Source organism: Mus musculus, chromosome 16, assembly GCF_000001635.26.
Source record: "Mus musculus strain C57BL/6J chromosome 16, GRCm38.p6 C57BL/6J".
NCBI lineage: Eukaryota > Metazoa > Chordata > Mammalia > Rodentia > Muridae > Mus > Mus musculus.
Window position 1 is genome coordinate 96,422,249 of NC_000082.6, and position 27,450 is coordinate 96,449,698.

The following is a 27,450-nucleotide window of genomic DNA, read 5'->3' on the forward strand; positions in this document are numbered from 1 at the left end:
CAATCTGCACAACACAGGAATACATACCCAAAAGAGAGATTTAACATATAAATTATCGCTACATTTAATTGAACTTGTTTCTTAATTTTTACACAGAAAAACATGTGTCTGAACTTCTAAGACTTAGGAAGTTTCTTTCTCAAGCTTTATGAATGACTGCATGGGCCAGAAAGGGATGCTGTCCCTAGAGATGCTGTCCCTAGAAAGAAGTCCACAGAAGACCTGGCAGGTTGGCCATTGTGGAAAGAAATACTATAACACCTTTTGTTGTGCTGCTGCTTCTGTGGTGAGTGTAAGTCATGTCCTGATTGGTCATAGGGTGGAGGAAGCATGGTTTGCTGGTCCCATCCAGTTGGTCTTGGTGCCTCACCTTCATTGGGTACCCTGTCTCTCTTGATTCCACACTGGCTCCACATGGTGGGGTTCTTGGAAATGAGGCTCTTCCAGGGAGAAAACAAACATGTCCTTGTTAGTACAGGGAGGGCTTCTGGGGCTGCCTTCTGGGGATGTCCAGTTTAAAGACGTTACTTTGAGGACCAAGACAGAAGTGGAAGGTATTAGATATTAAGGGTAGAGATTTCATAGTATGCACACTCAGCTGAGCTGCTGGGGCAGGGTGTATGCAGAACTTCAGAAACAGCCACAACCCACAGTGTGAGAAGTCACAAAGGGCAGGAAGGTGTAGGCTCACACAGCCTAGCCACTTACGCTGTGCCAGTGTGCTTTGAGCCCCACCCTTTCTGGGGAGCTTGGCAGCCTTCTGGGTTCCCTTCAGGTAAACCATACAGTAAACCAGCAGGAAGATAACAGCCAGCAAGACGCCCACTATAACGCCCAGTAGGATGGTGGTATTGGAGATTTCTGCACACACTAAGGAGAAAGCATGAACCATCAGTAGTGTGAGTCTTACCCAAAAGTCTACAGTCTCTGTATGTCACCCAGTCCTCAGAAGGACCCCATTCCAGAGAGTTGCTGTCTGCCCCACAACACAGGTAGACAAGAGAACATAGCCTCAGCCCCCATCACAATCAAGGCCAGTCCCTGTGACCTTCAATACTTAAAGGCCATTGGACTTGGTCCCTTATTCACAGAGAAGGTTAGGAACATGCTTGAAGGACCCTAAGCCATCTCACTGCACAGTGGAAATGGAGACCCCTGGGGAGGTCTCTGCTTATAGCCTGAGGACAGGTCCTCAGCTTCAGGTTCCTCACAGTCTGTGCCTCCCTCCCTACTCTCACGGGTTCCCAAATTGAGGAAGGGTTGGGGAACAGTGGACTCCAAGTCTCTGTCCTGTAAGTGTCACTGTGTACTGCAGGCTGCATATTCTGTGGTTACCCGAGTGACTTTGCTACCTTTGTCCCTTCAACCCTCTAAGTGTGGATGGCATGGGGAACTAGAATTCTGGGGTTGCACACCTAAGACCTGTGAGGTCATCTTGATTTTTGCTCAAATGCAGCATCTTTAACATCTTTGGCCATTGTTATTTAACACTTCTTCCAACCGCTCTAATCCCCAACTTCCCATCCTATCTGCTGGAGAACCCTGGACTTTTAAACTCTTACCAGGTCCTCTACTTCTATTCAACCATCTTTATCCAAGTATATAGTGTCTGTCCTTCCAGACTCAGTCTGTCCATCTCCTATCTGTTATTCCTGACCAAGCAGTGATACTGGATAGGAGCATGTCTATCTCAGCTCCAGACAGGACTGTGTCCTCTTGGTCCTAGACAGTACAGACCCACATTGTACTGACTGACAGGGTAGTGTACACCTGACAGGGAAGCAACCACCTGACACCCTGAGAGGACTATTTCCTGGCTCCTGATAGGATTATATAACCCTGTACCCTGTCAGGACTATGTCACTATTATATCTACCTGGTCCCTGACAACATCATGTCTACCTTGTTTCCTGAGAGTTCTGTCACTGAAAGGGCTGTGTCTACCCTGGATGCCAGCTGGGATTAAACAAGACAATGTGGATGTTGCCAGTCTTCTTCTGGGAACACCTAATGGCTCCCTGGCATGCTCAGGAACAGAAGACTTCCTTGTTCCAATGATCCCATTTTTCCACATGAGAAGGGGCCTCTCACCACGGGGTCTTTGTATCATTTTAACTGCTGTTGTAGCATCACCCTGTGCAGGGCATTGACTGACAGGACCACGTCAGGAGTCTTTTCTCTTTGGAACATGAACCCTGTGAAGACCAGGTCACCATCTCTAGTTCGCAGACAGGGACCTGAGCTTAGTAGGGCCCAAAAGAGCTGTGGGAAGAAGTACCCCCTACTTATCTGAGGCTCCCCATAGGTGTCATAAAATAGCTAACAGGCACCAGCCCTTAGGGCCCTCCCATCAAATGGGAGATGGCCTCACTATGTGGTGGGATGCTTCAGTGGTCTCCTGCTCAACACATACTGGAGCTACCCCAGAGGACCCTGTCTGTTGTCCCTCAGTGCAGGGCTAAGTATGGCTATGGATGCCAGCCTCCCTGTATTATATACCTGCCCAGGTATCCTGGATAGCTCTCCTCTTGCTGCTGGGTGTCCTTACCCATTGGAGAAGAGACCTTCCCTCTGCAGCCCTCTCGATATCTGCAGAGACACCCGTGGCCAGAGTTCTTATCACCATGTCCTACCCACAACAGATCCAGCCTTACCTAGGCTCTCCTTTATGTAGATGGAATTGATGTCACTCTGGTCTGGCTGATATAGAGTGTAGGTTGTCCAACAGCCCTCTGAGTCCCGTTCAGTCATGCAGGTCTTGTTACTGAAGGGGGTGTTGGAAAACAGCAGATTCCAACACTCTCTGCATTTTATTGCACTGTTGTCTTTCAAGCACCTGGCACAGGAGCTGAGGAGAAAATGGGAATTAGTTTGATGGAATGAGGTGGTAAGGGGGGGGGCTCAAGAGCATGAGACAAATGCCACATGAATGGGCAAGGTGCACAGGTGTGTGAGGACACGCAGGTGTGTTGGGGTCTCAGCACTATGCAAAGATGCATGAGTGTGTCAGGATGCACAGGTGTGCAAGACTACATACGTGTCAGGCTGCATGGGTGTGTTAGGGTGAATGATGCATGAGTGCATGCTGCTGTGTGAGAGTGCACTGGTGACTAAGTGTGTATTGGTGTGTAAGGATGTGTATGTGTCAGGGTGTATGCTGTGTGAATGTATACTTGTATGTTAGGGTACACTGGTGAACCAGGGTGAACAGATGAGCAAGGCTGTGTGAATTTGTCAAGGTTCATGTTATGTGAGTACATACTGGTGTGTCTGGGTGCACTAGTGAATAAGTTGTATTGATGTGTAAGGCTATGTGTGTACTTATATGTTAGGGTGCACTGTTGGATCAGTATGCACTGGTGTGCAAGACTTCACAGGTGTGTCAAGGTGCATAGTGTGTGAGTGTAAACTGGCATGTCATGCTGCCTTAATGATTAAAGGGTGCAGGTGTGCAAGGGTGAACAGGTGTCTCAGGGTACATGGGGTTGTCAAGATCCACAGCATGAAATATGTGAGGATTTCCACATACAAATTGATCCTGTAATGAGAGTCCTAGGCACCCTGAGAGGCCATCAGAGCAGGGCAAGCAAGGGTGGAAACAGACAGTGGTCCTGGGAGTGGACGAAGGGCAGAGCCAGTTGAGACTGGATCCAAAGGCCCAAGGGAAGTAAGACTCCCCTCAAAATAAGGCCTCCCTGCTGAGTCTGCTGAATCTTGCTGAAAACTATGGTGTGATGATGTCCCTGGGAATTCCAAGGTAGCCTGGCAGTGAGGCCAGTATGGGTTGTAGGGACACTCACTAGTACTCGGAGCAGCGATGGAAATAGCCAGGACGCTTCTCACACAGTGGTGGCTGGTAGCCCGGGTCACAGAGGCATCTGTTACAGTAGCATCGACCATGGCCACTGCACTCCACCATCCTGTTGTTCAGACAGCCTGAAGTGGACATCCGGCACTGGCAGGCTGAGCCCACGAAGCCGTAACGACAAAAGCATCGGCCACAGGAGCAGTGGCCTCTTTCTGGAAAACAACCGGGGTTGCCAGGACTCATCTTCCTGAAGGCAGGTAGGAATCAGAAATCATTTTCCCACCACCCTGGGCCCTTGCTGTATCCTCTGCTGCCTGCTTATACCTGTATCTCCTCATATGATCCCACAACACCTTGCAAGGATAGATGGGCAAAGATACAGAGACCAGGGAGACACCCCCCCCACCTCTCTAGCAACACAGCCACCTTTCATCCAGACTGGGCCCCCCTATCGTGTCTAAATAGCTCTTGAGTCAGGACTGTTACCTGTTACCCTCCTAGGACGATGCCTGACCTTCACAGAGATGAAGTACCCACTTAGGCTTGCTGCTTCTGTGTGGCTTAGTAAGTCTAACACTCATCTGTCCACCTGTCTGTCTTGCTGTTACACTCATTGTCCTCTCGTGCAAACTGACAAGAAAGTCTCCACCTCCAGTGGCCCTTGTCACTCACCTGGGCCACCGCAGACTTGGCCATCATATCTCTCACAGTTGACATTGTTGCACTCGCAGTATTGCCCATAGATCTCTTTGTTGGGGATGTCACTGGTGTGGCACTCACACTGCCCACAGATACAGTCTCCCAGCCCCGAGCACATGATGGAACTATTGTCCTTCCGGCAGCTTCCCTCCAGATCCTGGCTGCTCGGGCCCTGTGTCTGGCACTCACAGTTTTTCCCAGCGTAGCCAGAGTTGCACCTGGGGCAGTGTAGGAAGAGCTGTGCTAAGGATCTCTCCTGGAATGGGCACACTTTCAGCTGCTTTGGGCCTGGTACACATCCAAACACCTGGAAAGTATGGCACAGCACATCTGCTCTTTCCTCAATGGTCTCCTGGGCACCATGAAGGTCAGGAGGCACTGAGGTCCCTTCTGAGTCTGCCCTTAGTAGAGTGGCCAAGCATAAGCTTGACCTTGCGTCATGAACATTTTCTCTGACAGGATACTATGGCACCATGCAGTTAATCATATAGACAGACCGGGTGGGGCAATGGTCCTCTACCTGTGGCTTCTGAATGTCCCTGGACCTCAGGTGGCTGAGGGACCATACCTCAGCTTTAACCTGTCTTGTCCCCAGCCCTTGCCTGCTTCTGAATCTCTGTCTTCTGCTGAATGGAGTTTCCTGTCAGCCAGTTCTCTGCCTTGGTCCCTTTGCAACCAGAGAGTAGAGAGTGAGGTTGGAATTCCTGAGGATTACCCTGGTTGGGGAATGACAGCAAGGGCTTTGGGGGTGTGAACCCCAGGTTCCTTGCCAGCTTCACTCACACCATAGAGCCTAGGAGCTATCTAGTAGGATAATGTGCTGTCCCATTTTGGGACAGGTGTCTACAGGTGTTTTGGTGTGGGCTTTCTAGGTACACCTTATCTACAGACACCTTTCCACGGGTTGGCCTGCCTCACCTGCAGATGCCACACTCCATGGCTCCCTTGCCTCCACAGAGGCTGTGGTGTTGACTCTGCTCCTGGCACTGGCACTCACACAGGGGAAGGACCCGCACGGTCACTGAATCCATGAAGCCCAGTGCCTGGATGAAAAAGAACTGCTCCCGGAAGCACTCTGAAGCTGTGATGTTAACCTGGAAGGTGACCTATAGGGGAATGATGGGGCTCAGGTTGGGGCCATGATGATCAGGGTCACAGCCCTGCTCCTTTCCCCCCCAGAGGTGTTGAGGGACCAAAATGATGTCATAGGAGGGATGGTATGGGTTCTCTCTGAAGCAGTGGAAAGAGGATAGGAACTGGATTTTGGGATGGCCTACAAACCAGGCTGCAGGGAGGTCAGACCCCTGTCCCAACCTACAGCCCTCATTAACCACATCCAAGTTCTGCTGCGAATCAGACTAGGGAGCTGATGTTTTTCATTATATATACAGCAGGGGGTTTTACAGTGAGTTTGTGGGGCACATTTTCCCATGTGCTGTACCCATAAGTCCAGTGCGCTAAGATACCAGAATGTCTTAGGGAGGATGATGTCCTTTATCTAACCCAGAGTAAATGTAAGGGTCCCAGATAGCAATAGCACACACATGTAGCACCAGAAGGGCAGCTCTGGCTATAGAATGTACTGGTTTACAAAGTTAAGCCACATCTAAAATAAATTTAAACCACATAGTACTTGAAGAAAGAGTAGAAATGTCAGTAAAGGCGAGGAACAAACATCTGAAAATTAGAATAAAATCAATCAAATTCCTGTGTGGATCACCTGGCAGGAGGGGGATGGATGCTAAGAACCGGCAAAGAAACATAGGCTCTGTCTGGTGTGAGATGCTAGTTCACAGGCAAAAAGAAACATGGAAAGCTTGGGTAACAAACGTGTATCTGGGATGTTAGGGAAATAGTTCATGGTTCTGCCTTGAGCTTTGATGTTTCCATCCAAAGATATAATGTGAAACAAAAGTAAGAAAGCCTGACTCAACACCGTATTGTTTGTATCTCTCTGTGAGTCTAGCACTTGCCCCCAGGGGTCCTGTCTTTGCAGGACTGGTGCACTTAGCTGGGCTATTCCAGGAGAGGTCTGGAGTTTGCTGGGGAGGTGCTCTCCTGCGCCATAACATTACTGCAATGATAGAACCTGGGCTCTGCTAAGTGGTGTTTAAAGGGAGAAGGAGCTGCCTGCTGGCCACCATAGCTTTCGCTGAGATATTGCGATATCTGGCGGGCCCTGTAGCATGCTGGGATGGGAACCCCAGGCTCACCTGGTCATTGATCTGTACACCACTGCAGTCCCCGCTGGGTTTGCCTGGATTTGATGTTCCATTGCTGCAGTAGGAGTCGTAGGTAACTTTCAGGATGCTGGGGATGGTGCTGTGGTTCAGCACAACAATGGAGGAGAGTTTCTGTGGGCAGACAGAAGCCATACTCAGGAGTTACAGGTCCAGCTGTCCCTGTCCCTAAGTACTGTGATACTTCTCACGTCCCTCCTGTTTGTGTTGATGACACAGACACCCACTGGGAGCCCAGTGAATGTGTCAGGATAGGACAGCAGGCTGATGCCATGGCTACTGGCAGGTGACCAGCATAGACACAGCTGTGATCCCTGTGAGGTCCTGCTGCTGATCAGTTCCAGGGTTAGCAGAGAAGGGGGCACAGACTGTTGAAGCGATGAGAGATGAGATATAGGTGGAAGGAGAAGGGACAGGTGACATCTGGTGTGTATGTAATGATGATGTCACTGGAGTCAACCCTGTGAAGACAGAGCTAGACATGACTGGGCAGTGACCAGGTACAGGAGCCTTCTTGGGGCACCTGAGGCTCACAAGGCTAGAGAAGGAAATGAGACCTTTCCTTGATCAGTAACAGCACACACTTGTGCTGCCAGCCCGCATAGGAGCCTAGGTCAGAATTTGAGAATACCTGTCGCCTGTGAATTTCTGTTATTTGTAGGGACTAAATGGGTTCTGAGCAGTGAGCAGTGTTTGGTGCATGCCAGTGTCTGCCAGAACCCTGGGACTCCAAGGGAATGAACCTGGATGCAGTTGTACAGACTACATACCAGGGAGGAGGGTGGACTCAGGGTCTGTCTGAGGCAGGGTTAGGGGCTGGCATGCATGAGGTTCTGTGCTGATTAGCTTTTTGTCATCTTAACACAAACCAGAGTCACCTTAGAAGAGGCGACCTCAATTGAGGAATTGCCTTTGTCAGATTGTGCATGTCTGTGGAACATTTTCTTAATTGCTAATTGATGCAGAAGGGTCCTGCATGCACTCTGGGTGGTGTCATCCCTGGCTAGGTGGGCTTGGGTTATATAAGAAAAGTATCTGAACAAGATACTGGGAGCAAGCCAGTAGGCAGTGTTCCTCCATGACCTTAGCTTCAGTTTCTGCCTCCAGGCTCCTGCTTAAGTTCCTGCCTTCCTGTCCTTTGACAATAGACAGCAAGGTTTAAGCTAAATAACATCCTTTCCCCCAAGTTACTTTAACACAGTAATGAACAGACCCCCCCCCCCAAGGCTGTATACAGAGGGTGCAAATCTACTGAGGTGGTTTCTGAGGTCTCTCCAGCCTGTGAGGCAGTGTGTGCTCTTTCCTAGCCATCTGCCCTCTTATATCTCCATAGTGGCTGACAAGGAAGAGCCCCATTTGAGTAGGGCTTGGAACTCATGTTTCAGGGAGAGTCAGATGAGATCTGGGGTGCTATACACCACTAAGAGGAGCTGCCCTGTGCTCTGTGTCTGTCTAGAAGACTGTGAGGTGCCTGGAGGGGCTGCAGGGGACAACAACGGGGTTTCACAGGTCAGGGCTTTGCTAACTGTGGAGTTCTGATCATCTCATGAAGTTTCTCCAGGAGACTCACACTGTAGGCGTTCCTGATGAGCTGTGCCACGTTGCTGGAGTCATCTGACAGCTCCCCAATGGTCAGCTTGGGGATGAATGTGGTAAGTTTCTGTTGGGAGAGAAGATCAAGCTGGCACATGGTGCCATCAACTCCTCCATGCTCATAAAGGTCTGTGACACCCAGAGGGTCTCCTAAACTCTCCAGGTGGCTAGGATGATGCTCAACTGACTCCTGACTTCAAGACACAGAATGAGCACCAGCAGCATGCTGCCAACATCTGGCTCAGAGCACCCTCATGTCTATGGTATAAATGCTCCTGGCAGTCAGTTCTAGTGACAAGCTGGTGATGTTACTGACAGGCACCATGCACCTGGCTCACCATGGGCCAGTATTTTCACCATGTCAGGGAGGTAGGCAGAATCCCACACATGGCACATGAGGGCATAGATGTCACTAGAGTGTGGTGAGATCACAGGGAGAGGGATGTCCTGTGCATGATTCAGTCTAAGCGATCTCATTTCAATGGTGGCAGTGTTACACAATCCCATGACCCCGTGACAATCAGCTCTGGCAGGAGTGATCCTATTCCCAGAGAGTCCCTGGAGGTGGCTCAGCCTGAGCACCTGGACAACAGACAGGCTAGCATCTTCCCTACAATTGCCGTAGTGTCATCCAAAGATGGTGTATTTCATGAAGAAGAAGAAGAAGAAGGAATGTTGCCACCCTCTCCAGGGACAAACTACTGATAGTCAAGCCACTTCTCTACCCAGCATTATCCTATGACTCTCTAAAATGGATTCTGTCCTCTCTGTGAAGCACAGAAGGCTTGTTACAGCTGGGCCACCAACCTTCTCTGCAAGTCACTTCCACTTGTCTTGGCCCTGGGACCACCCTCCTGAAAAGTTAGGTTCTGCCTGGTGAAAGTTGCTTTCTCCAAAGTCCAGAAGCATGCACAAAGAAGGCTCTTGTGTGTAACATCCTCATATGCTTCCCTGTGGCCTTGACCAATCTCCAAGGAACAGAGGCTTATGATCTCCCAAGGCCAGCAAAGTAGTAGGGGTAAGTCTTCTATCTGTGGTATCCTTGCTTGTAACAATGCTGTCTGTGGGAGTGTGATGCTTTCCACAGACAGCAAAGAATTTGGACCCTCTACAACTCTAGGAGGAGGGGGACTGTCATAGCCCAATTACAGGTGAGGACATAGGAGCTGTGATATCCTAACTATGGAGTGGTCTCCTCTTTGATCCCCTGGCAACCTGTGCAGAGCCAAACCACTGTTTTCTGTTACTGGCCACTATGGAGGTATTCCAGGCTGCCTCCTCTTCTTTCTTGATACTCTATAGAGTAGCTTCCCATTGCTGGAGCCTGGAAACCTAACATCAAGAATTGCCTGTTGTCCTGGCAACCAAGGCTTGCCTGAGACCTATGATGTGACCCAACCCCGAGTTCTCATTCAGCAACGCACTGCTAACCAATGTCACTTTACCAGCCTTTGTAGATTTCAGGTCTACACTCAACCTAGCCCTGCACCTGGCAGTTGTGTAAGGTGAGACAGCCTCAGAGTTGAGACCAAAAGGGAAGTCAACTTGGAAAATGTGTGTCTGTGGCTCTGAGAATGAACGATGTCAGGGGAGTGACTCTTGTCACTCACAGATGGGGAGAATTTGTTCCTAGAGGAGCTGATTTCTGAAGTAAGTTGATGAATCAAATCAGGGTCCCTACATTGGTCCTCTCAGGTGGTCATCACTGTCTGTCAAAGAGGAGGAAGCTGAGGTCCCCAGTGGTCCCACTGCAGACCTTAGATCTGAGGTTCTCCTGTAGGGATCCTGCTGGCCCAGAAGAACTAGACATCAGACTTTAAAAGTAGATTATGGCCTTCATCTTCCTCATCTCAGGCCACTGGACATGTATCCTATTCTGGTCCCAGGCCCTCAATCTGGCACGCAGAAACAGAACTTTGGTGATGTTGTGAGAATGCTGGGCTGCACCCTGCAGCTGAAGTGCCCCCCTTGCTCAAGATCATCAATCTCACCTCATAGGTTTTCACCATCCTTGAGGGCACCACGAAGATGGGCTGGATGTTGTTTTCAGCCAGTTTGCTTGCCAGCTGGACCACTGACTGGTAGTCCTGTGGAGAAGAGACATTTTGTCAGGATGCCCATCCAAAGAAAGTGCCTAGCGTTCTGAGGACTCTGGTGTCAGCTCAAGTCAGGGCTGTCCTTGTCCCGTGGCAGTACTTTCTCTGAACAAGATGTTTAAGTATGTGAAACAGAATTAATCAGAAATGGATGATATTGAAAGACAGTTAAAAAACACCAGAAACTGCAATGTGCTTGGCCTTTTGGTGCTGGCCCAGGGTCCTTCGAATCCTTCCTGGCAGCCCCTTGCTACCTTTCATCCTAGCCAATATCCCGGGGACCCACAGCTGTCTAGGTAGGAGACCTCCATTGTCCTCCATTCCAGTCTCTCCAAACTTCCCATTAGTTCTGCTTTGGCTTGCATGCACAAGTTCTTCCTCCCAGCCCACCCAGTCCCCTAGGGACTTGCCCTCTTGGTGTGGTTACAGGGTCGCCCTACTTGACACCTTCTAGCTCATCTCTAGTTCTCTGTGACTTCCCACTGGTTTTGCAGAACAGCTGGAGTCTCTCTTCAGTGTGTCTTAGTGTCCTACCACTGTGTTCTGTCCCAAGGCCCATATCCAGAGACCTAACATGAAGTTTTTCTCGAATTTGTTGCTTAGGTTGGGAAAAGGTATCCAAGGCTCTGGAGAGGTGGCCCTGTGTGACCCTGTGTGACCCTGGCCCTTCTTCACACACACATACCCATGCATGGGGGGCAAGTTTGTAAGTTTTTTCCTGCTCCCCCCATCCCCGTTTTGTGTCATGCAGGGTTGAGCCCCAGAGGTTGCCAGGGCAGTAAGAGTTCTCACAGGTTCTCCCCTGCTCCTGTACATGCCGTCGTCCAGGTGACAGCGACCATCGCTGGTGTTCTGTCTGGTACCCAGAGTCTTGTCTTTAGCCAAGTGGAAATCGTTGTCAGTAACAAGCACCAGAAATCGGGTCCCATTGCGCCAGCCGATTTCTCCCTGGGGAAGAAGTGTCTCAGAGTTACCTGCTGTGCTTTCTCAGCTGGGCTCTCCAAGGAGCCAGGTGTGGCAGCTTGCAGAGGGGGAGCCTCTGCCTCTCCTCCTCTGTGGTTTCACCGCCTCCAGACAACAGAAAGAGGGAGTCAGGATCAACTCTGAGATGTGTCTGCTAAGATGCCCAAAGTGTGAGGTGAGAGGACGTGAAACACACGTCTACTTCCAAAAAGTTGAAACTTCTACAGCCCGTTCCTCCAGGACTAGACGCCCAAAAATATTCTCCCAAAAGGAGGAGACTACTGTGGTGTCCATCCCGACAGGTGAATTCAGTGAAGGGACCACAGGGGGACTGCATCTTCCAGGATCATCCTTGCAGAGGAGTGTGTGCTTGTAGCACGCTGTAGTCTGACACCATGAAAAAGGTATGTGCCCATGATCTAAGTGCAAGTTCAGGGCCCCAGGGAGGATGGAGGGCTGAGAGCTGAGCCAGGGCAGAGTCAGCTTGCTGCAGCAGTGACATTATAAAGAGAGCCTGGGACCGATAAAGGCTGGTGTGTGTCTGAGAGGAGTCAGGAGTGAACTCTGGTCAGGGATTACTGTCTTGGCATGGAAGTGAGATTGGCCCCTGACTCAGCACATAGGTGTGGTTCAGCTTACAGTGGTCACTTGGGAAGGTCTAGGCAGGTTTCAGGTGAGTTAGTGGCATCACAGATTAATAATAAAATCTATAGGTAGCTTCCAGGTCCCTTTGCCTCCTTCCCTCTCTCCCTCCCAGCCTGCTTTCAGTGGCTCTCTAGGGGTCTAGTGAGGGTTATTCTTCTCAGGCTGACAGCAAGCAAAGGGCCCATTGGCTTGCACCTTTGAGAGAACACTGGCTAGTGTAAGCAGCTTGCAGCACCCCAGAGGCTCCAGACTTGAGGGAGTCTGCAGCCTTGGTAGGGATTAGTAGGCTCACCAGGCATATGGCAACTTGAACCACAGCATCCAGCTGTCCCTTGGGGGTAGCCAGCTTTCCAGAAACCAGTTGCTTCCTCAGCTCCCTCTGAAATTGGCTGGAGTCCGCAGTCAGCTTCAGGATGTGCTGGAAGGTCATGTTCACAATGGATCCAAAGCCTGAGGGGGGCAGATGAGGCTGGAGGGGCAGGGTTGTGGGAAGTAGAAGGCTGGGCCCAAGATAGGGAGGTGAGCCTGGGAGATACTTGTCTTGTAGTAAAACCAAGGAGAGTTTGGTGTGGTACCTGTAGGTATTTGTCTGTGTGAGCACTTGTGAACATTCAAATGTGTGATATATGTGTGGGCACAGTACACACATGTGTGTACCTGTATGTATATGATCATGTCTAGGTATGCATATACTTGGTTCATGTGTGTCACCAGATATGTATCAGAGAATGTATGTGCACATGTGCACATATGTGTGTGAGCATGCCTGTGGGTGTGTATTGGCTATGCATACACATACAAGTATATAAATGGGCACACACTTATGAGGGAGTGCATCACTATTCAGAAAAGAGATAGTGGTATTCTGGGGAATCTATGTGCACACACATACCACACATGTATGTACACAAGCCTTTATGTGCACATACCACACATGCATGTATGTAAGCCTATGTTCTATGAGCCTGTTGGTGCTTGTGGAGTGCTGACCCTTTGACCTGTGACTTTTGCTCACTTTGATTACAACCTTTATGCTGTAATTGCTAATTAATCAACATGCTTTGAAGCTCATTAATTTTTTAGAAATTAGCACTTCTGTTTTTTGAGCACACCAGAATATGAATGAAAGAGGAAAGAAGAAGTGAAGAGCAGAATTTTGGGGTCAAGTGACTGGACATGGCCTCTGGAGGGGAGTCAGGCTCAGTACCACTCACATTCCAGATGGCCTAAGGACCGTCAGATCTCTGCCTCTGATGTGTGGGGGCAGGGGTTGCCCAGGGTATGGGGAAGAGCTGAGCCAGAAGCCTACAGTGGCTGTGGGCCTCACCGATTCGGCCTGACCTGGAGATCTCATTGAGGGCTTTGAGCAGGTCACTGCCCAGTGTCTGGACATTGGAGAGGTGGCCTTGCGCAGAGCCAGAGAGGCCCATCAGGAAGTACAGGTCAACAGAGTTGTCCTGGGTCCGCTGGAAGTCCACTTTGAATGTTGCCGCTTGACCTGTGAGGGAGAAGAGTGTCACTGCAGAGCCACTGAGCATGTGTTGTGAGTGGATAGCTCTCTCCAGTAGTTTCTCAGTCCTCTCAGTTTGTTCAGCCATTGCTGCCTGGCTTAGCATCAGTAAAAAGGTACTGACTCCTACGCCTGCTGGTGTACACATTTAACCTCAGCACTTGGGAAGCAGAGGCAGGAGAATCTCTGAGTTTGAGGCTAGCCTGGGCTACATAATGAGACTCTGTTTCAAGAAAAGATGGGAGGGGTGGTCAGTGGGAACCAAGAACTCTTCTGCCTGTGTCTGTTATGTGGGGATACTGAGCAGATGGCTGAAGATGCTTCTGGGGAACCCAGCATTCCTCCCTGTGAGCACCCTGATCCTGGACTTCTATTCTCCAGGTACATCTGGTGGGTGAGCTACTCAGCCTGTGGAGACTTTTGCTCCTGCCCAAGGCTTGACTTGCTACTCTGACTCCCTGGGACCAGGCCTCATAGGAACCCTGAAGTCTGCATTCTGAAATATTTGTTGTGGTCATGGCCAAACCTGTTGGGCAAGGTTGGTTTAAATCTGTTGGCTGCAGGACTTATCATAACCCTTATTCTGCCAAGAGTACCTTGGCCTTCTGAGAGTGAGTGAAGCAGTATTTTTCAGATGGTTTGTTCTTCCTTCTAAAAAAAAACCAAAACCAAAACCAAAACAAAACAAAACAAAGCAGAACAAAAACAGGACTCAGGGATAAGAGAGATGAGGTGAGGCATCCAGCGTAGTCCGTAGGCAGTGGAGGTTGGGTTCTTGCTTGGAGGTAGCAAGAGGCAAAGCTATGGACAAGGTCGATCTTTTAAATTAAATATATATTAATATAAAATATAAACTAAATATAACAATATATTTATATATTATTTTTATATATTTATATGCATATATATTTATATAATTGTGATGTGCATGGTATGTGTCTGTGTGCGTGTCTGTGTCTATTCTCAAATCAACTCGTGCATTCAGGTGATCCTGCCTCAGCCTTCTGGGGGTTTTGGGGAGCTCAGAAGTTAACCTTACAGAATCTAGACTCACCTGGGGGACAGGCCTCTGGGAAAGCCTGTTGGGGACCATCCTAATTCTGTTAATTGAGGTGTGTGGATCTGTCTGCTGTGGGTGACATCACTCCCTGGCTGGGATCCTGGGCTCTTTGAGTTGGATGAGCAAGCTGAGTGGTGGTTACACCCATCACCCTCTGCTTCGTGACTATAGATGTGATTTGACTGGCTGCTTAAAGCTTCCCCTGCCTGGACTTCTCTACCATGATGGACTGCACTGTTGAACTGTGAACCCAGCCCTTCCTGCTTTGAGCTGTCTGTGTAGGTATTTTATCATACCATCAGAAAAAGAAACTGAGATACAGTCTGTCTGTCCACAGTGATACCCGGGGGACGCCGGTCGAGCTCCTGTAAATGCTATGTACCCGGTCTACCCCAGCTCCAACCTACCCGGTCTTAAGAAAACTGTCACATTTCGTGGAGACAGCTGCCTCTGGTCCCTCTCCTTGTCTTCCTGGGATTCAGCAAGACTCTTGGGGTCCACGAGGTACTCAGATGTGCAGCCTTTTAGCAACAGTTGCTCTGGTGTATCACAGCGAACTGAGTCGGGCTCCCCTCGCCCTGTGAAGTTCTGGGGAAAGGGCCCATTTAGTACCAGGAGGAAGCTGACTGACCATGAAGGGCTAAAGCCCCTGACCTATCTCCTCCTCACTTGCCCTTAAAATTTGGCATAGAAGTCTCTGGGGAGTGGGACAGCCTGCCAAAGAATACCTGGCCTTAGAGACAGCCTTGATCTCCCTGGGGGCTCCAAATCATGCAGCTGCAGGCCCTTTCCTGCTCCTGAACTACTCCCCCCAACAGTTCAGATCCCCCAGCATCTACAAATTAATGCCACATGTGCCTGTATCCCAAGCACAAGCATTTCTGGTCACCAGCCTAACTTCAGGTTCATTGAGATCCTGTTTTGAGGGAATAAGGCAGGGGATGCTATTCTGTTCGTTTATTTACTTGTGTGCATGGGCACATACATCTACATCCACACCCCTCCCTACCTCCCCTCAAATTACTCAAAGCAAATGGGGAAAGTCATTCTGGTGGTATCCAGAGCATCTTGGAAGGACCCATGGGCATGCCTGAGACTATGACACATCATCAGGCAAATGATGGTCACAGAATAGTGAAGAAGATAGAAATGCATGTATTCACTGGGAGAGGGAATAAAGGAGGGAGGGATAGACAGGTAGAGACAGAAGGGAAAAAGACAAGGCAGTCGGTCATGGTCACATCAGGGGATATTAAAGAGAGAAACAGGGAGAGACATACAGAGAGACCAAGAGGAGAAAGACAGACAGTCACGGTGGGGGATATCACAGAGAGACACAGAGAGAAGCAGGGAGAGAGACATATACACACAGAGACAGAGAAAGAGTGAGAGATGGGCAGATAGAACACACAAACACAGAAAGAGAGAGTGAGAGAGAGAGAGAGAGAGAGAGAGAGAGAGGCAGATAGTCACACACACACACACAGATACAGAGGTGCAATGAGACAGAGAGACAGAGAGAGACAGAAAGATAGAGACAGATAGATAAATAAAGAAGGAACAGATGCCACACTCTGCTAGTCAACCCCTGTAGTTCTTACCAGCTTCTGGCACCAGGCACAGCTGGGCCCTGACCGGATACAGTCCTGACAGGTGCTCACATTGTCCTTGGTACACAACTGAGACAGTGCTGCAGAGACAGGTTGGGTGAGTAGGTCCTGCCCACCCGAGCTGATCCAGAGTCAATAGGAGTGGGTGGGAAGAGACCCAGGAAAGGTTAGGTCAGGATCTACAGCTCCTAGTGGCTTGGAGCTGTTATGCCCATGAGGTGTGCCTACTGTTTCTGAAAAACCTCATGTGGAGATCCTAGAACTCACCAGATTCCAGAGACAGCAGCCCAGCTAGGACAGGTAGCAGAGTGCACTGGCCCAGCATGTCCTGTAGGGGGAAGGGCTTGGTGACTCTAGGAGTCACAGATCCTCTCCTGGCTTGTCTGAACTGCAGGGTGTAAATGTCTGCTGAGGGTAGAGTAGAGAAGATCTTGTCCTTGCTACCACAGGGTGTAAGAATCAAAGGTTCCATACAAGTCAGGCACCAATGTCTTCAGGTTCAGGGAAGGACAAAGGTGGGGTCATATGCCTACTGAGGTGCCTGGGGCACCAAGCATAGAAGACTGGGTACCAAGAGTACCCAGAATTTACTGGGCACACACTTATATAGACATATGCCATATTACCATAGACACACACAAACATAGCACATGCCATATGTCATCACAGACGTAGCACACCCACCGCATGTTACAAATACAGCCCGCAGCCTGTATACACATGTTCCATGCTGCCGAAGCCAGAGCTATAAACTTTGTATGGTTAAGTCTTCAAAGTGTGGAGCCTGGGCTACAAGCTGAGACTCTCTCTGCCCCTGTGATGCTGGAGGCAGTGCAGTGTGGCTCTAGGCCACGGCTGATTTTAGATGCTCCCCTGCCCCATCCCTGACAGCCTCTAAGCTGTCCTTAATGTGTTCTTGGAGTCAACAGCATCAGGGTTGGCCAGTTGTTTTCCAGGGACTGAGTTCACACCAGTTCCTCCCGAGGACTTTCCTGATTTAGTCTCCTTCCAAGGCCACTGATTGTATTCCACCAGCAGAAACCAAAACCCCCCAAATCCCGCTGGTGACAGCATGCAACATCCTTGTATCTCTGAATAGGGATATGGACCTGGGTGAACCCTACGCTGTCTAGAGAACAGGAGGAGGCCCGAGTTATAGCAAGACTGACCCACACAGACTGTAGTGTCCCTATATCCTGATTACAGGCAGTCTGATGGGGTGGAGGGTGGGTGCACCTCCCCTCCCCCACACGGCCCCTTGCTTATGTGGGCACTGTGACTATTACAAAGAATAGCCAGGGAGCCTCACCTTGCAGGCTGATGACAGACAGGAAGTCCCTACACAACACTGGAAATGCAGAACTCTTAAGTGGCCACACAAGGAAGCTCAGGACCCACCAACCCGCAGGAAATCTGTAGCAAAGACCATGGTCTCACCCGGGGAAGTGATGGCACAACCCAGCACATTCTCAGGAAATGGTGAAGGTAACGTTACCCCAGCCTCTGCTCTGGGCTTTGGCAATTTTCCTTTTGTGGAGATCCTGTTGAGGACCTGGGTCCCCTCCCCTGGCAGCAACACCAGCACTGAATGATGACCCTCCCCCACCCCTTTCAGAGATTTCAAGCTCTGAACACCTGGGTTATGAGACCTGAGGGAGGCGTGAGAGGGAAAACAGACCCCACCCACTTCACACACTCCCATGAAGACCAGTGCTTACAGCTGGGAAGAGGAGACCCAGACAGCAGTGAGGGCAATTCAAGCCCCAGAGCTGAGACTAACTAGAAACTGCAGACGACTTCCTGTTGTAAACTTTCCCCAGTCACAGAATCCTCCAACAGGCCCCAGAGAAGCCAGAGGCTCCGTGGGCAAAAGTACCCATGTCATGATGCCACAGGGAAGTGAGCAGGGGCAAGACTGGAGAGCCCCAGGGGAGTTTGGAGGGAGAGCAAGTGGGATCCCATGGTCACCCTTGTCCTAAGGAAAATAAAAACAAGGGCTTATGGTGATCAGCTCTCACCCAACATTGACACCGTGCCCAGTGCCAAGATGGAGTTTCTTCAGCCTTTACTCATTCACACACACACACACACACACACACACACACACACACACACACACACATACAAACACACAAAAAACTGGGGGCACATGGGCTCCAGGGTACAAAATACATCACCAGCTTTCTCAGTCTCTCCAGGAATCCTGTCTGTGTGTCCTAGTCTACTTCCATGTGTATAGTGACATCTTTTAAAGATAACATTTCTATTTATTAGGAATTTCATACATGTATGCAGTGTAACTTAATCATATCTGCTTCCACTTCCTGGCACATCCCCCCACACCTCCCTCCCTCTATATTTTAATATTTACTTAACTTTTAAATTTATGTGTATGTGTTTATGTATATATGCCACATGTGTGCGGGTACTCAAAAAAGCCAGAAGTGGATATCGGATTCCCTGGGGATGTCATGTGTGCTCTGGGTACTGAACTGGGGTTGCTAGGCAAGCAGCAAGCATTCTTAATGGCTATTTTAATTATTTATTATTTTTAACCCACTGGATTCAGTTAGCGCTTCTCATTTGCATGCGACTATGCTGTCATTCATTGGAGCATGGGCAACCTCCCAGTCTTCCCCTCCCCGCCCCTTGCAGCCATCAAATGCCAATAGCCCCTCTGCTAGGGGTGGGGCCTTGGAAGACCCGCCCCAATTCATCCGGAAATCCTTAACTAGCTTCATCCACTGCCTGTCTTAGAGGAGCTCCCAGTTCTGTACTAGCGGATGTGTTGCCTGAGACCTCAGATTCCAAAACCCGCTGGCTCTTTTGTACGCACTATATACATTCCTGAAGAGAGTTATACCATGACATCAGCAACCGTGGGGGCTGTGACCTCATGGACTTGTGCGACCCCTGCTTACCAATCACCGAATCGCTCCCACTCACTCACTCTCTCACAGGTAGGTGCTTTCTGGTCTCTCCTGGTACAAGACTGGAAGCATCTAGCTATTCTTAAAGATTACTGGACTCTGCCCCTGCTGGTCCCTTCAGCGTCTTCACTGTCCCCATTCCCACCGCGTTTCCACTCCGAATGTTTCAGGTGCGATGGATGCTACTTAAAAGCCAGCTGCTCTCCTGGAGCTGACTGTACTCTCAGACTCTAGAGTACAAAGAGAGTCCTGCCTGGGGCTTGGACAAAAAAAAAAAAAAAAAAAAAAAATCAAAACCAAAAACCAAACCCAAACCAAAACCAAACTACCACCACCACCACCACCACCACCACCAACAACAAAAACCCATCCTTGAAGCTTTTATAACAGCAGTATTTAGGCATGGAGGTCTCTGTATCTCCTACTGGCTAGATCTGAGCATCCTAGAGACCTGCCCTCTGGCCCCATGTCCACATCTGAAATAATAAGGCCTGTGGTACCAAGTTATGAGCAGGGTTGGGACTACGGAAGGCCCACTGGGGTCAGGAACAACCTGGGGAATTGGTCACTGGTCCAGTAGAAACAGGGCCCCCATGACCACTGTGTCCATCCTGGCAGCAGGCCACCCTTTCCCATGCAGCTTCAGTTTGCATTACATCCTTTCTGGGAGTTGGCCTGATGACAGTGTCCCAGAGTCTCTCAGCAGCTCTTCTTTCCACTCATGGCTCACAGTCTGGCGTGGGCCTCCATGTCACAAGTGTGGAGTCTCTGTTGCAGGGAGGTGGGTGGTGCTATGGCTTCTATGTTTCCCTCATAGTTCACGCCAGTCCCCTCCTGTCGTGGCTGTTGCCTCGGGTGCTATCAGAGGCAGAGGCTGTGTGTGCTGTCTTCCCACTTCTGGAAGGACAGCAGTATAGGGACCCAGTCCTACAGTAGGGATGAGCCAATCTCTGGGGTGGTGATGGGGGCAGGAGGTAGGCTACAGAGTTGAGATCCTATAAGATCCCAGAAGAGCCCAGGAACCAGAGGCATGATTTCAGCTTTCCTTTTGCCTGCCAGATACCTTGAGAACAGCTCTTATAAGCTGACCATGGTGGGGAGGCTAGCCCCATCTGGACCAGAATCCCACACCAACATTGTTCCCTTAAACATAATGCTTACTTAGCATGACATCTACCAGGACAGACCTTTTAAAACCTGAGCACCGGGGGAGTCACGTGATAATACCCCAGGAAAGGCACATGCTGGACACACATGCTTACTTCACATATATATTCTCTATGTACAGACTACAGACATGTATACACACACCACACAAACACATATGTGTAATGCATACACATGAGCATGTACATGCATGTCACACATATCACACACACACACACACACATATATATATACTACACAGACATAATTGTACATGCACATAGACAAGGCATGTGCATGCAAGCTGCTCACTTCACATGTACACATGTACATAGCACACGTGCACACATGCACAAACAGACATGCTTATCACTTAGATACAGTTCCCCACCTAAGTCTGGAAGAAAATTCATTGGAGAGAGAGGTGTAAAGAGAGATGGACATTAGCTGAGCAGGAAGAGGCAGACATAGCTCACGCCTGCACATGTCCCTAGGAATTTTCCCAGTCACATCTGAATCCTCCATCTCCAGCCTGGGGCTTGGAAGCCCTCCCCCAAGAGGGTTCTCCCCATCTCTGCTGGGTCTTGCAGCCACCAAGTCTCTGGAGGCCCAGATAGTGTATGAGATAGTAAACCCAAAGCTGTAGGCCTGTGCATCTGTGCCTACTCTATGCCAGCCTGACCCCATGTCCCCAGCCATGGGTGTGACCCCATGTCCCCAGCCATGGGTATGACCCCATGTCCCCAGCCATGGGTGTTCCTATCACACTCCAGGGTTCTGCCTGAAGGTTTCATGGTGCCTCTACTTGATGGGTATCAGTACACATAGCTGTCAATTAGTTTTCTTCCAGACACCATGGACTAGGGTTATGAAGAGGCCACAGGATCCACTCCATGAGTGGGGTCAGATAGACCCTTTTTCCTGCTGCTTGGGAAAGACTAACACTGAGATGTCCTCTTAAGAGTCACAGGGACACAGGGCCCCCACTCACCACTTTGCTCCCTGGAGGCCTTGGCTCAGAGAGGCTGGAGATTCTTCAGCTCCTTATAGCTCTCTGGACGCTTGTGGCAGACACACCTTATGAGTCTGGTGCTTCCTCTTCTGTCAGCTCCTGGGAGGAAGTGGAGTGACCTGTGGCTGGTTGCTCTACTCATGGAGCCTCAGTTACCTCAGCCCTCTGCAGCACAGTTGCTCTCAGCGGCTACAAGGTAGGAGTGGGACTTTACAGTGATGAAGCATTCTCATAGACCAGAGGGCAGAAGGGCAGCTGCTTGGGACAGCACTCTCTGGAGACATGGGAGAATTCCCCAACATGTCAAGGATGGGTAGGGATCGATCCAGAGCTCAGTGAGCAGGGGCTGGCTCTGGAAGATCCCTGCTCCAGACGGGGACGGTCTGAGCATCAGGCAGAGAGTATCAACCCATGAAGACAGCACAGCTCAGCTGGTTCCCTTCTCTCTTCCCATCTCCACCCTCCAGTCTGAGAGCAGACTGCAGTTTCTTTGGCCTTCTGATGTAGATGAAAGATCAGCAACCCCCCAGGATTCCTGCAGGGCTTCAGGCCCAGTTAGAACTGCTGAGCAGCTAGCCTCATGGACTGAGCAGCTATCAGTGTGTAGACAGCCATTGAGGCCTACTGTGTGAATCCGTCTAATGAATTTCCTTTTATTGCATAGACGCATCCCATTGATTCTTTTCCTCTTGAAAGCCTTGGCTGACACCACACAGACTGTATGATGCCCTGGACTACACTTTCAAACATCATTACATTTTTCGCTACTGAAAACTCTTAGTCCCAAAGAGTTAATAAACACAGTGTTTAAGAGATCCCTAAAATTAAAACCGATGATCAGACCCAAAGGAGTCCATTTCTTTGTAGTTATAAAAATGATCACACTTTGTATTTTATAAAAATATGTGCTTACAGGATTTATGTGTCTTCTGTCTTCTGTCCAGGTTTATAAATGACTCAGCTTAGCCTGAGTCCTTGGAGCTTTGATTCTTATAAACACCATAAACAGTAACTTTATTATGTTCTTTCCAAACTTTTAATTTCTTTCCCCTGCTTTATGAAATGATGGGCCAAGGTCCAAATCCTGATAAAATTCTGGAGTTCTTATGCTAACACATTGCTTTGTTGTTGAGCACGTGTTCTTTTTCACAGAGAATTTAAAATCTAAAACAAGGACACAAAAATTAAGCTGTCTTCCTTCAAGTCTGCTGCCGGCCTGCCAGTCCTATCATCTGTCTGCCTGCCTGCCTATCTATCTATCTATCTATCTATCTATCTATCTATCTATCTATCATCTGTATCTGTCTATTTTTAATCAATTATCTATCAAGCATCTATCTATCTATCTATCTATCAATTAACCATCTACCACAGTCAATCACCTATTTATCATCTATCTACCTATCAATCACTGACCTATTTATATCTATCTATCTATCTATCTATCTATCTATCTATCTATCTATCTATCTATCTTTATCTATCATCTATTAATCTATCAATCTATCTTCTATCAATCACCTATCAATCAATCATCTATCTATCTATCTATCTATCTATCTATCTATCTATCTATCTATCTATCATCTGTATCTGTCATCTATCTTCTATAAATCAATCACCTATCATCTATCAATCAATTATCTATATTATCTATCTGTTATCTATCTTCTATCGATCAATCATCTATCTATCATCTATCTTTCATCTATCTATCTATCTATCTATCTATCTATCTATCTATCTATCTATAATTTATCCATGTATCTATCTGCCTGTCTACCTACCTATCTATCATCAATCCTTTCTTTGCTAATGCAGTCCTCCATGCTCTTTGGATTTGCGTAGATGTGGTAACTGAGCCTGCTTATAATCCTCTCTGTTAATAAATATATCACAAGAAGTAGAAGGGCTCATGATACATTGCAATTCCCTCTTCCGATGGCTACAGTGTTGACTTGTGTTAGTCAGCTGGACACGAGGTGTAGTGGTGGAGAAGAGAGAACATCGACTGAGAAAATGTCTCCATTAGATTGCCTGTAGGCAAGTTTGTGGAAGCATTTTCTTGATTAATGATTGATGTGTCTGGGCCCATCCCACTGTGAGTGGTCGTGAGTGGTATAAGAAAGTAAGCTAAGCAAGACATAAGCAGTGACCTCTATGACCACTGTCTCCATTCTTGTTTTCAGATTCCTGTCTTCAGTTTCTGCACCAACTTCACTTAGTAATGGAATGTTACCTGACAGTTGTAAATTGAAACAAACCCTTTCCTCCCAAAGCTGCCTTTGGTCAGTGTCTTATCACATAAATAGAGAACAAACTAGGATAAAACTTGGTGCCAGAGAGTGGACTATTTTTGCAGAGAATTCTGGAACTCTTTGGAACTCTGGGCTGTAGAATCCATTAGTGCTCAAAGCTCAACAGGTTATTTTGTTAGATCTTAGAAGATAATGCTGAGAATACTACAGACAGTAGAGCCCTGCTTTGTGAAGATTAGGAGGGAAGTTTGAGAGTGTCTGGCAGACTCTCTCAGAGCCATTCATTTTATATTTCAAATTGAGAATGTTGTTTCTTGTCAGTTGGTGTTGGAGAGTCGGCTGGGATTGATAAGGGATTAGCATGCCTAAAGTTAAACCATTGCTTTATTGGAACAACCAATGCTGGTCAGCCGGGGCTGAGAACTTAGCTGTTGATTAAGAAGAGACTAGCATTGTTGTGGGGAAATCTTCTGGGGGTGGGGGTGGTATTTTCTCAGGGTCAGCACAGAGAATCTGCAGTCCATGGAGGCCCTGGCTGAAACTAGAGCTGGCAGCAAGATTTGGTCATGTGTAAGAGTCTACCAGGTGGTAGTTGTTTTGAAGGTATGAAAGGGTCATAAAGAGCAGTGGAAGCTTGACACTGTGTGGTAGGGCTGGCGTCTCCCTGAGTGTTGCTGCTCCAGAGGAGGTGAGACCCAGGAGAATGGAGCCAATACTTGAGGAGGACTAATTCATGCAGTAGCCAACTTTATTCAGAGCCTCAGAAGTAAACTCATTCCTATCCGCCACACCTGGGAGGAGCACAAAAACATTCCAAGAACAATTCTGAGTTTTGAAGAAGCTGAGGTCAAGCACTCAGAATCTTCCTCACATGAATCCGTTCCTGGACAGTGTTCTGACACCCTTGGACAGGCCAGGAGAGGACACTGGTAAAGCGAAGAAACCCCAGTTGCAGTGATGGCCACCAAGGACAGCAGTTGTGGGATAGAGTCTGTGAGATGATGTTTGCTGTGAATGTCAGCACCAGAGAGGTGGGGTTGTTCAAAACCCTTTGCACTCAGAGGATTTTGAGTAAGTAACATATAAAATACTAAGCTATTTGTAACATTGGGCTTTGGTTTTGTTTCAGTCTGATTGTAACTGTGTTCTGATTCTTCCTTATTGAAATAAGAAATATGTAACTTATTTTAATTTTACTGGAGCTCACAGTTGAGAGACTTTGGACTTTTAAAAGATATATAGGGTATTTTAAAGAATCTAAACTTTTAAAGTAAAAATTTTAAAGTATGGGATTTTTTGTTTTGTTCTGTTCTGTTTTTTTTCCCTACTTGACACAAGCTAGAGCCATCTGGGAAGAAGAAACCTCGGTTGGGAAATTACTCCCGCCAAATGCCTGTGGGTTTTTTCTTGATGAATAACTGCTGTGGGAGGACACACTGTGTGCAGGCCACCCCTAGTCAGGTGGTACTAGGTTAAGTAAAAAGCAAGTTGCGTAGACCTTGGAGAGCCAGCCAGTAAGGAGCATTCTTTGGTGGTCTCAGCTTCAGCTCCCTTTTTGGGTTTCAACCTTGACTTCCCTCAGTGATGGACAATTATTTGAAGTATGAAGATGAAATGTCCTCTCCCCCCATTGCTTCTGGTCTGTGTGTTATCATAGCAATAGAAAGCAAATTAAAAGTCAGCTTTGTATTGCTAGGATAAAATACTGGGAAAAACAACTTAAACGAGAAAAGGTTTATTTTTGTCTTATGTTTCCAGAGGTTTGAGTTTATGGTCACCTGATAGTGTTTAGGCCAGTGGTGGGCAGACCCCACTGAAAGGGTAAGGTGGGGGGAAATCTGCTTACCTTCTGGGGTGCTGCTAAGGAGCAGGGAGGAAGGAAGAGAGGGACAGAGAGGGAGAGAGGGGGAGGGAGAGAAAAAGAGGGAAGGAGAGAGCAGGGGGAGGGAGGGGCAGAGAGAGGCAGAAGGGAGAGGGAGAGAAAGGAGAAGGAAGGAAGGAGAGGGAGGGAGGAGAAGAGGGAGAGAGAGAGGAGGAAAGGGAGGTAGAGAAAGGGAGGAGAGAGGGAGAGTAAGAGGGAGGGAGGGAGGGAAGGAGGAAGGGAGGAAGAAAGAGAGAGAGAGAGAGAGAGAGAGAGAGAGAGAGAGAGAGAGAGAGAGAGAGAGAGATGAGTTATGGTTCCTCAAGGGCCAAGGGTCTAACTCCTCTGAATTAGGTCCCACTTGCTAAATTTCCTATACAATACAGCCAAGATATGTCCATTGATGAGGTGAGAACGGTTAGGAAGTGGGTCAGTTCCCTAAAATGATATCTTTGAAGCCTGTTGCTGTGGGGACTAAACCTTCAACACTGGAGCCTCTGGGGACAGCTTATACCTAAACCAGGATTTTAAAGAAGTCAACATCCAGCCACCATCCTCTGGCCTCTTTATCCTGTGCAGAAAGCCTATGGCCTTTGTTTCTTCCCGGACATTGACCTTCACGGCCAACCCTCCCTCCCCTCTTGTTAGATGCTGGGTGGCATTTCTCTGAAGCTCTCCTCAAGGTTGTCTTTGCAGCAACAGATGACTTGTGTTCTTGTAGTGCTGTGTGCTTGCTGCGCATGGAATTGTGAGCCAAGCATACAAAAATTCAAAGAAATTGAATGTTTTCTTTGAACACTTTTTGTAATTTGAATTCGAATCACATTCCTGGTTGTTTTATTATAAGACCTTTACTCTTCTCCAACTTGTAAGCATTATTGAGGCTCTGGGATTTGCTTGTGTGTCTGAGAAACCTGGGACTCCTGATCCTGGATGGGCAACATAGTATCAAGACGGGAGGTTACCGTAGCCTAATTGAGTCCTCCTCCTCTGAGGGCAAAGACCGGAGCTAACTTAAAACAGTTTGTTGGCTCATGAATGCAATTATTATTCCACTGGCTCCCTACAGCACCTCACGTACAGCCATAGAAATTTGGAATGTAAAGAGACTCCCATGCCTAAGCTCCTCCTACAATGCCAGGCCTGGCCCTCGTGGTAGGTTTTTAGGGTATGTTTCTTAATATAAAACATCAAATTCAGCTTTGAGGAGTCATTTCCCATCTCCAAATGCTGTTTTCTCCATGGGTGTTCCTTCATGATCTCAGCTAGAGACAGATTTTTTTCCCCTCTACAAATGCTTACAGCAACAAGAACAGAATGCAGGGAAAGAAAAGACAGAGTCAGATGGAAGGTATTGGAAGCAGACAGTCATTACGGGGACTGCTACAACTAAGGCAGGTGAAACTGAAGGGGTGAAAAATCGCTGGGGTACAGAATAGTCACATGGCCTTAGAGCATCATACCCTCACCTAAGTTGCTTATTAATTACAGCATGAAGCTTCCTGTGTCAGTGGAGAGGTCTGGCAATAGACAGTGTGGTCATTGGTCTGCATGGCGGTCCTCGGACATTCTGACATCATGGGCTGTCTGCTCTGACGTACAGGGATGAGCTAAGCATAAAATATTCAGGACTTTGTACTTCATCCCAGGCTCAAAACGAGGACACATGGCGCCTATCCCGAGTTTACCAGTAAGGCCTTCATCAGGAGACACCCCTCCTCCCCCACTGTAGAGCAGTCTACAAAACAACTGTGTAGAACTCTCAAAAAGATATGTTACAACAAGCCAAACCAGCAAACAGCCTGGAAACATGTAAAGAGATGTAGCCAAAGATTATTCTAAATGAAAGATTAAAGACCTTTAAGGATCAAGTGTCCCGCATTAAGTCTTGGTCTAGTTATAGCATTTGAATACAGACTTACATATTTAACAAGATCATTTATTGCTCATGTTAACTTTCTTGGGTGTAATAAAATCAAAATATTAAAAAATAATTAGTTTTTTAAAGAAGAAACATTC

At 48.2% G+C, this 27,450-nt stretch overlaps 2 protein-coding genes and 1 long non-coding RNA gene across 13 annotated transcripts in view; 2 read left to right on the forward strand and 1 right to left on the reverse strand.

Moving 5' to 3' along the window:
- The window catches only part of Igsf5 (immunoglobulin superfamily, member 5), a 104,094-nt gene that overhangs the window by 60,770 nt on the left and 15,874 nt on the right, over positions 1-27,450 (forward strand). The window lies entirely within an intron of this gene.
- On the reverse strand, positions 40-21,416 carry Itgb2l (integrin beta 2-like). Of its 5 annotated transcripts, NM_008405.3 has the most exons (16): positions 21,292-21,366; positions 16,492-16,552; positions 16,216-16,304; positions 15,022-15,202; positions 13,372-13,542; positions 12,337-12,494; positions 11,229-11,384; positions 10,332-10,427; positions 8,318-8,407; positions 6,721-6,861; positions 5,426-5,613; positions 4,481-4,725; positions 3,801-4,020; positions 2,655-2,848; positions 709-870; positions 50-440 (listed from the first exon to the last, which is right to left on the reverse strand). In NM_008405.3, the coding sequence occupies exons 2-16, from the start codon at positions 16,547-16,549 to the stop codon at positions 373-375; spliced, it is 2,217 nt and encodes a 738-aa protein (NP_032431.2). In that variant the 5' UTR covers positions 16,550-16,552; positions 21,292-21,366; the 3' UTR covers positions 50-372. The 5 variants fall into 5 exon arrangements, with proteins under 5 accessions (XP_006522991.1, XP_006522992.1, XP_006522988.1 ...); XM_006522928.4 differs by having other exon boundaries at positions 40-870; positions 21,292-21,416; XM_006522929.4 differs by lacking the exon at positions 21,292-21,366 and having other exon boundaries at positions 40-440; positions 16,492-16,711.
- Positions 3,922-24,766, forward strand: Gm32358. Of its 7 annotated transcripts, none has more exons than XR_003951884.1 (4): positions 3,922-4,065; positions 5,465-14,092; positions 14,952-15,118; positions 23,502-24,766. It is a non-coding gene; the product is annotated as a predicted gene, 32358 (long non-coding RNA). The 7 variants fall into 7 exon arrangements; XR_003951886.1 differs by lacking the exon at positions 23,502-24,766 and having other exon boundaries at positions 5,465-13,587; positions 13,936-14,092; positions 14,952-15,944; XR_003951888.1 differs by lacking the exon at positions 23,502-24,766 and having other exon boundaries at positions 5,465-11,803; positions 13,936-14,092; positions 14,952-15,944.

What these genes read in the sequence shown, in the direction of transcription:
- Itgb2l (XM_006522925.4), bottom strand. Translation starts at nt 16,696, where the DNA reads ATGGAACCTTTGATTCTTACACCCTGTGGTAGCAAGGACAAGATCTTC. An exon ending in GCTGCTGTCTCTGGAATCTG is followed by an intron (nt 16,305 to 16,491) that starts GTGAGTTCTAGG and finishes CTGTCTCTGCAG; the next exon opens with CACTGTCTCAGTTGTGTACC. An exon ending in GTGCCTGGTGCCAGAAGCTG is followed by an intron (nt 15,203 to 16,215) that starts GTAAGAACTACA and finishes CCCTTTCCCCAG; the next exon opens with AACTTCACAGGGCGAGGGGA.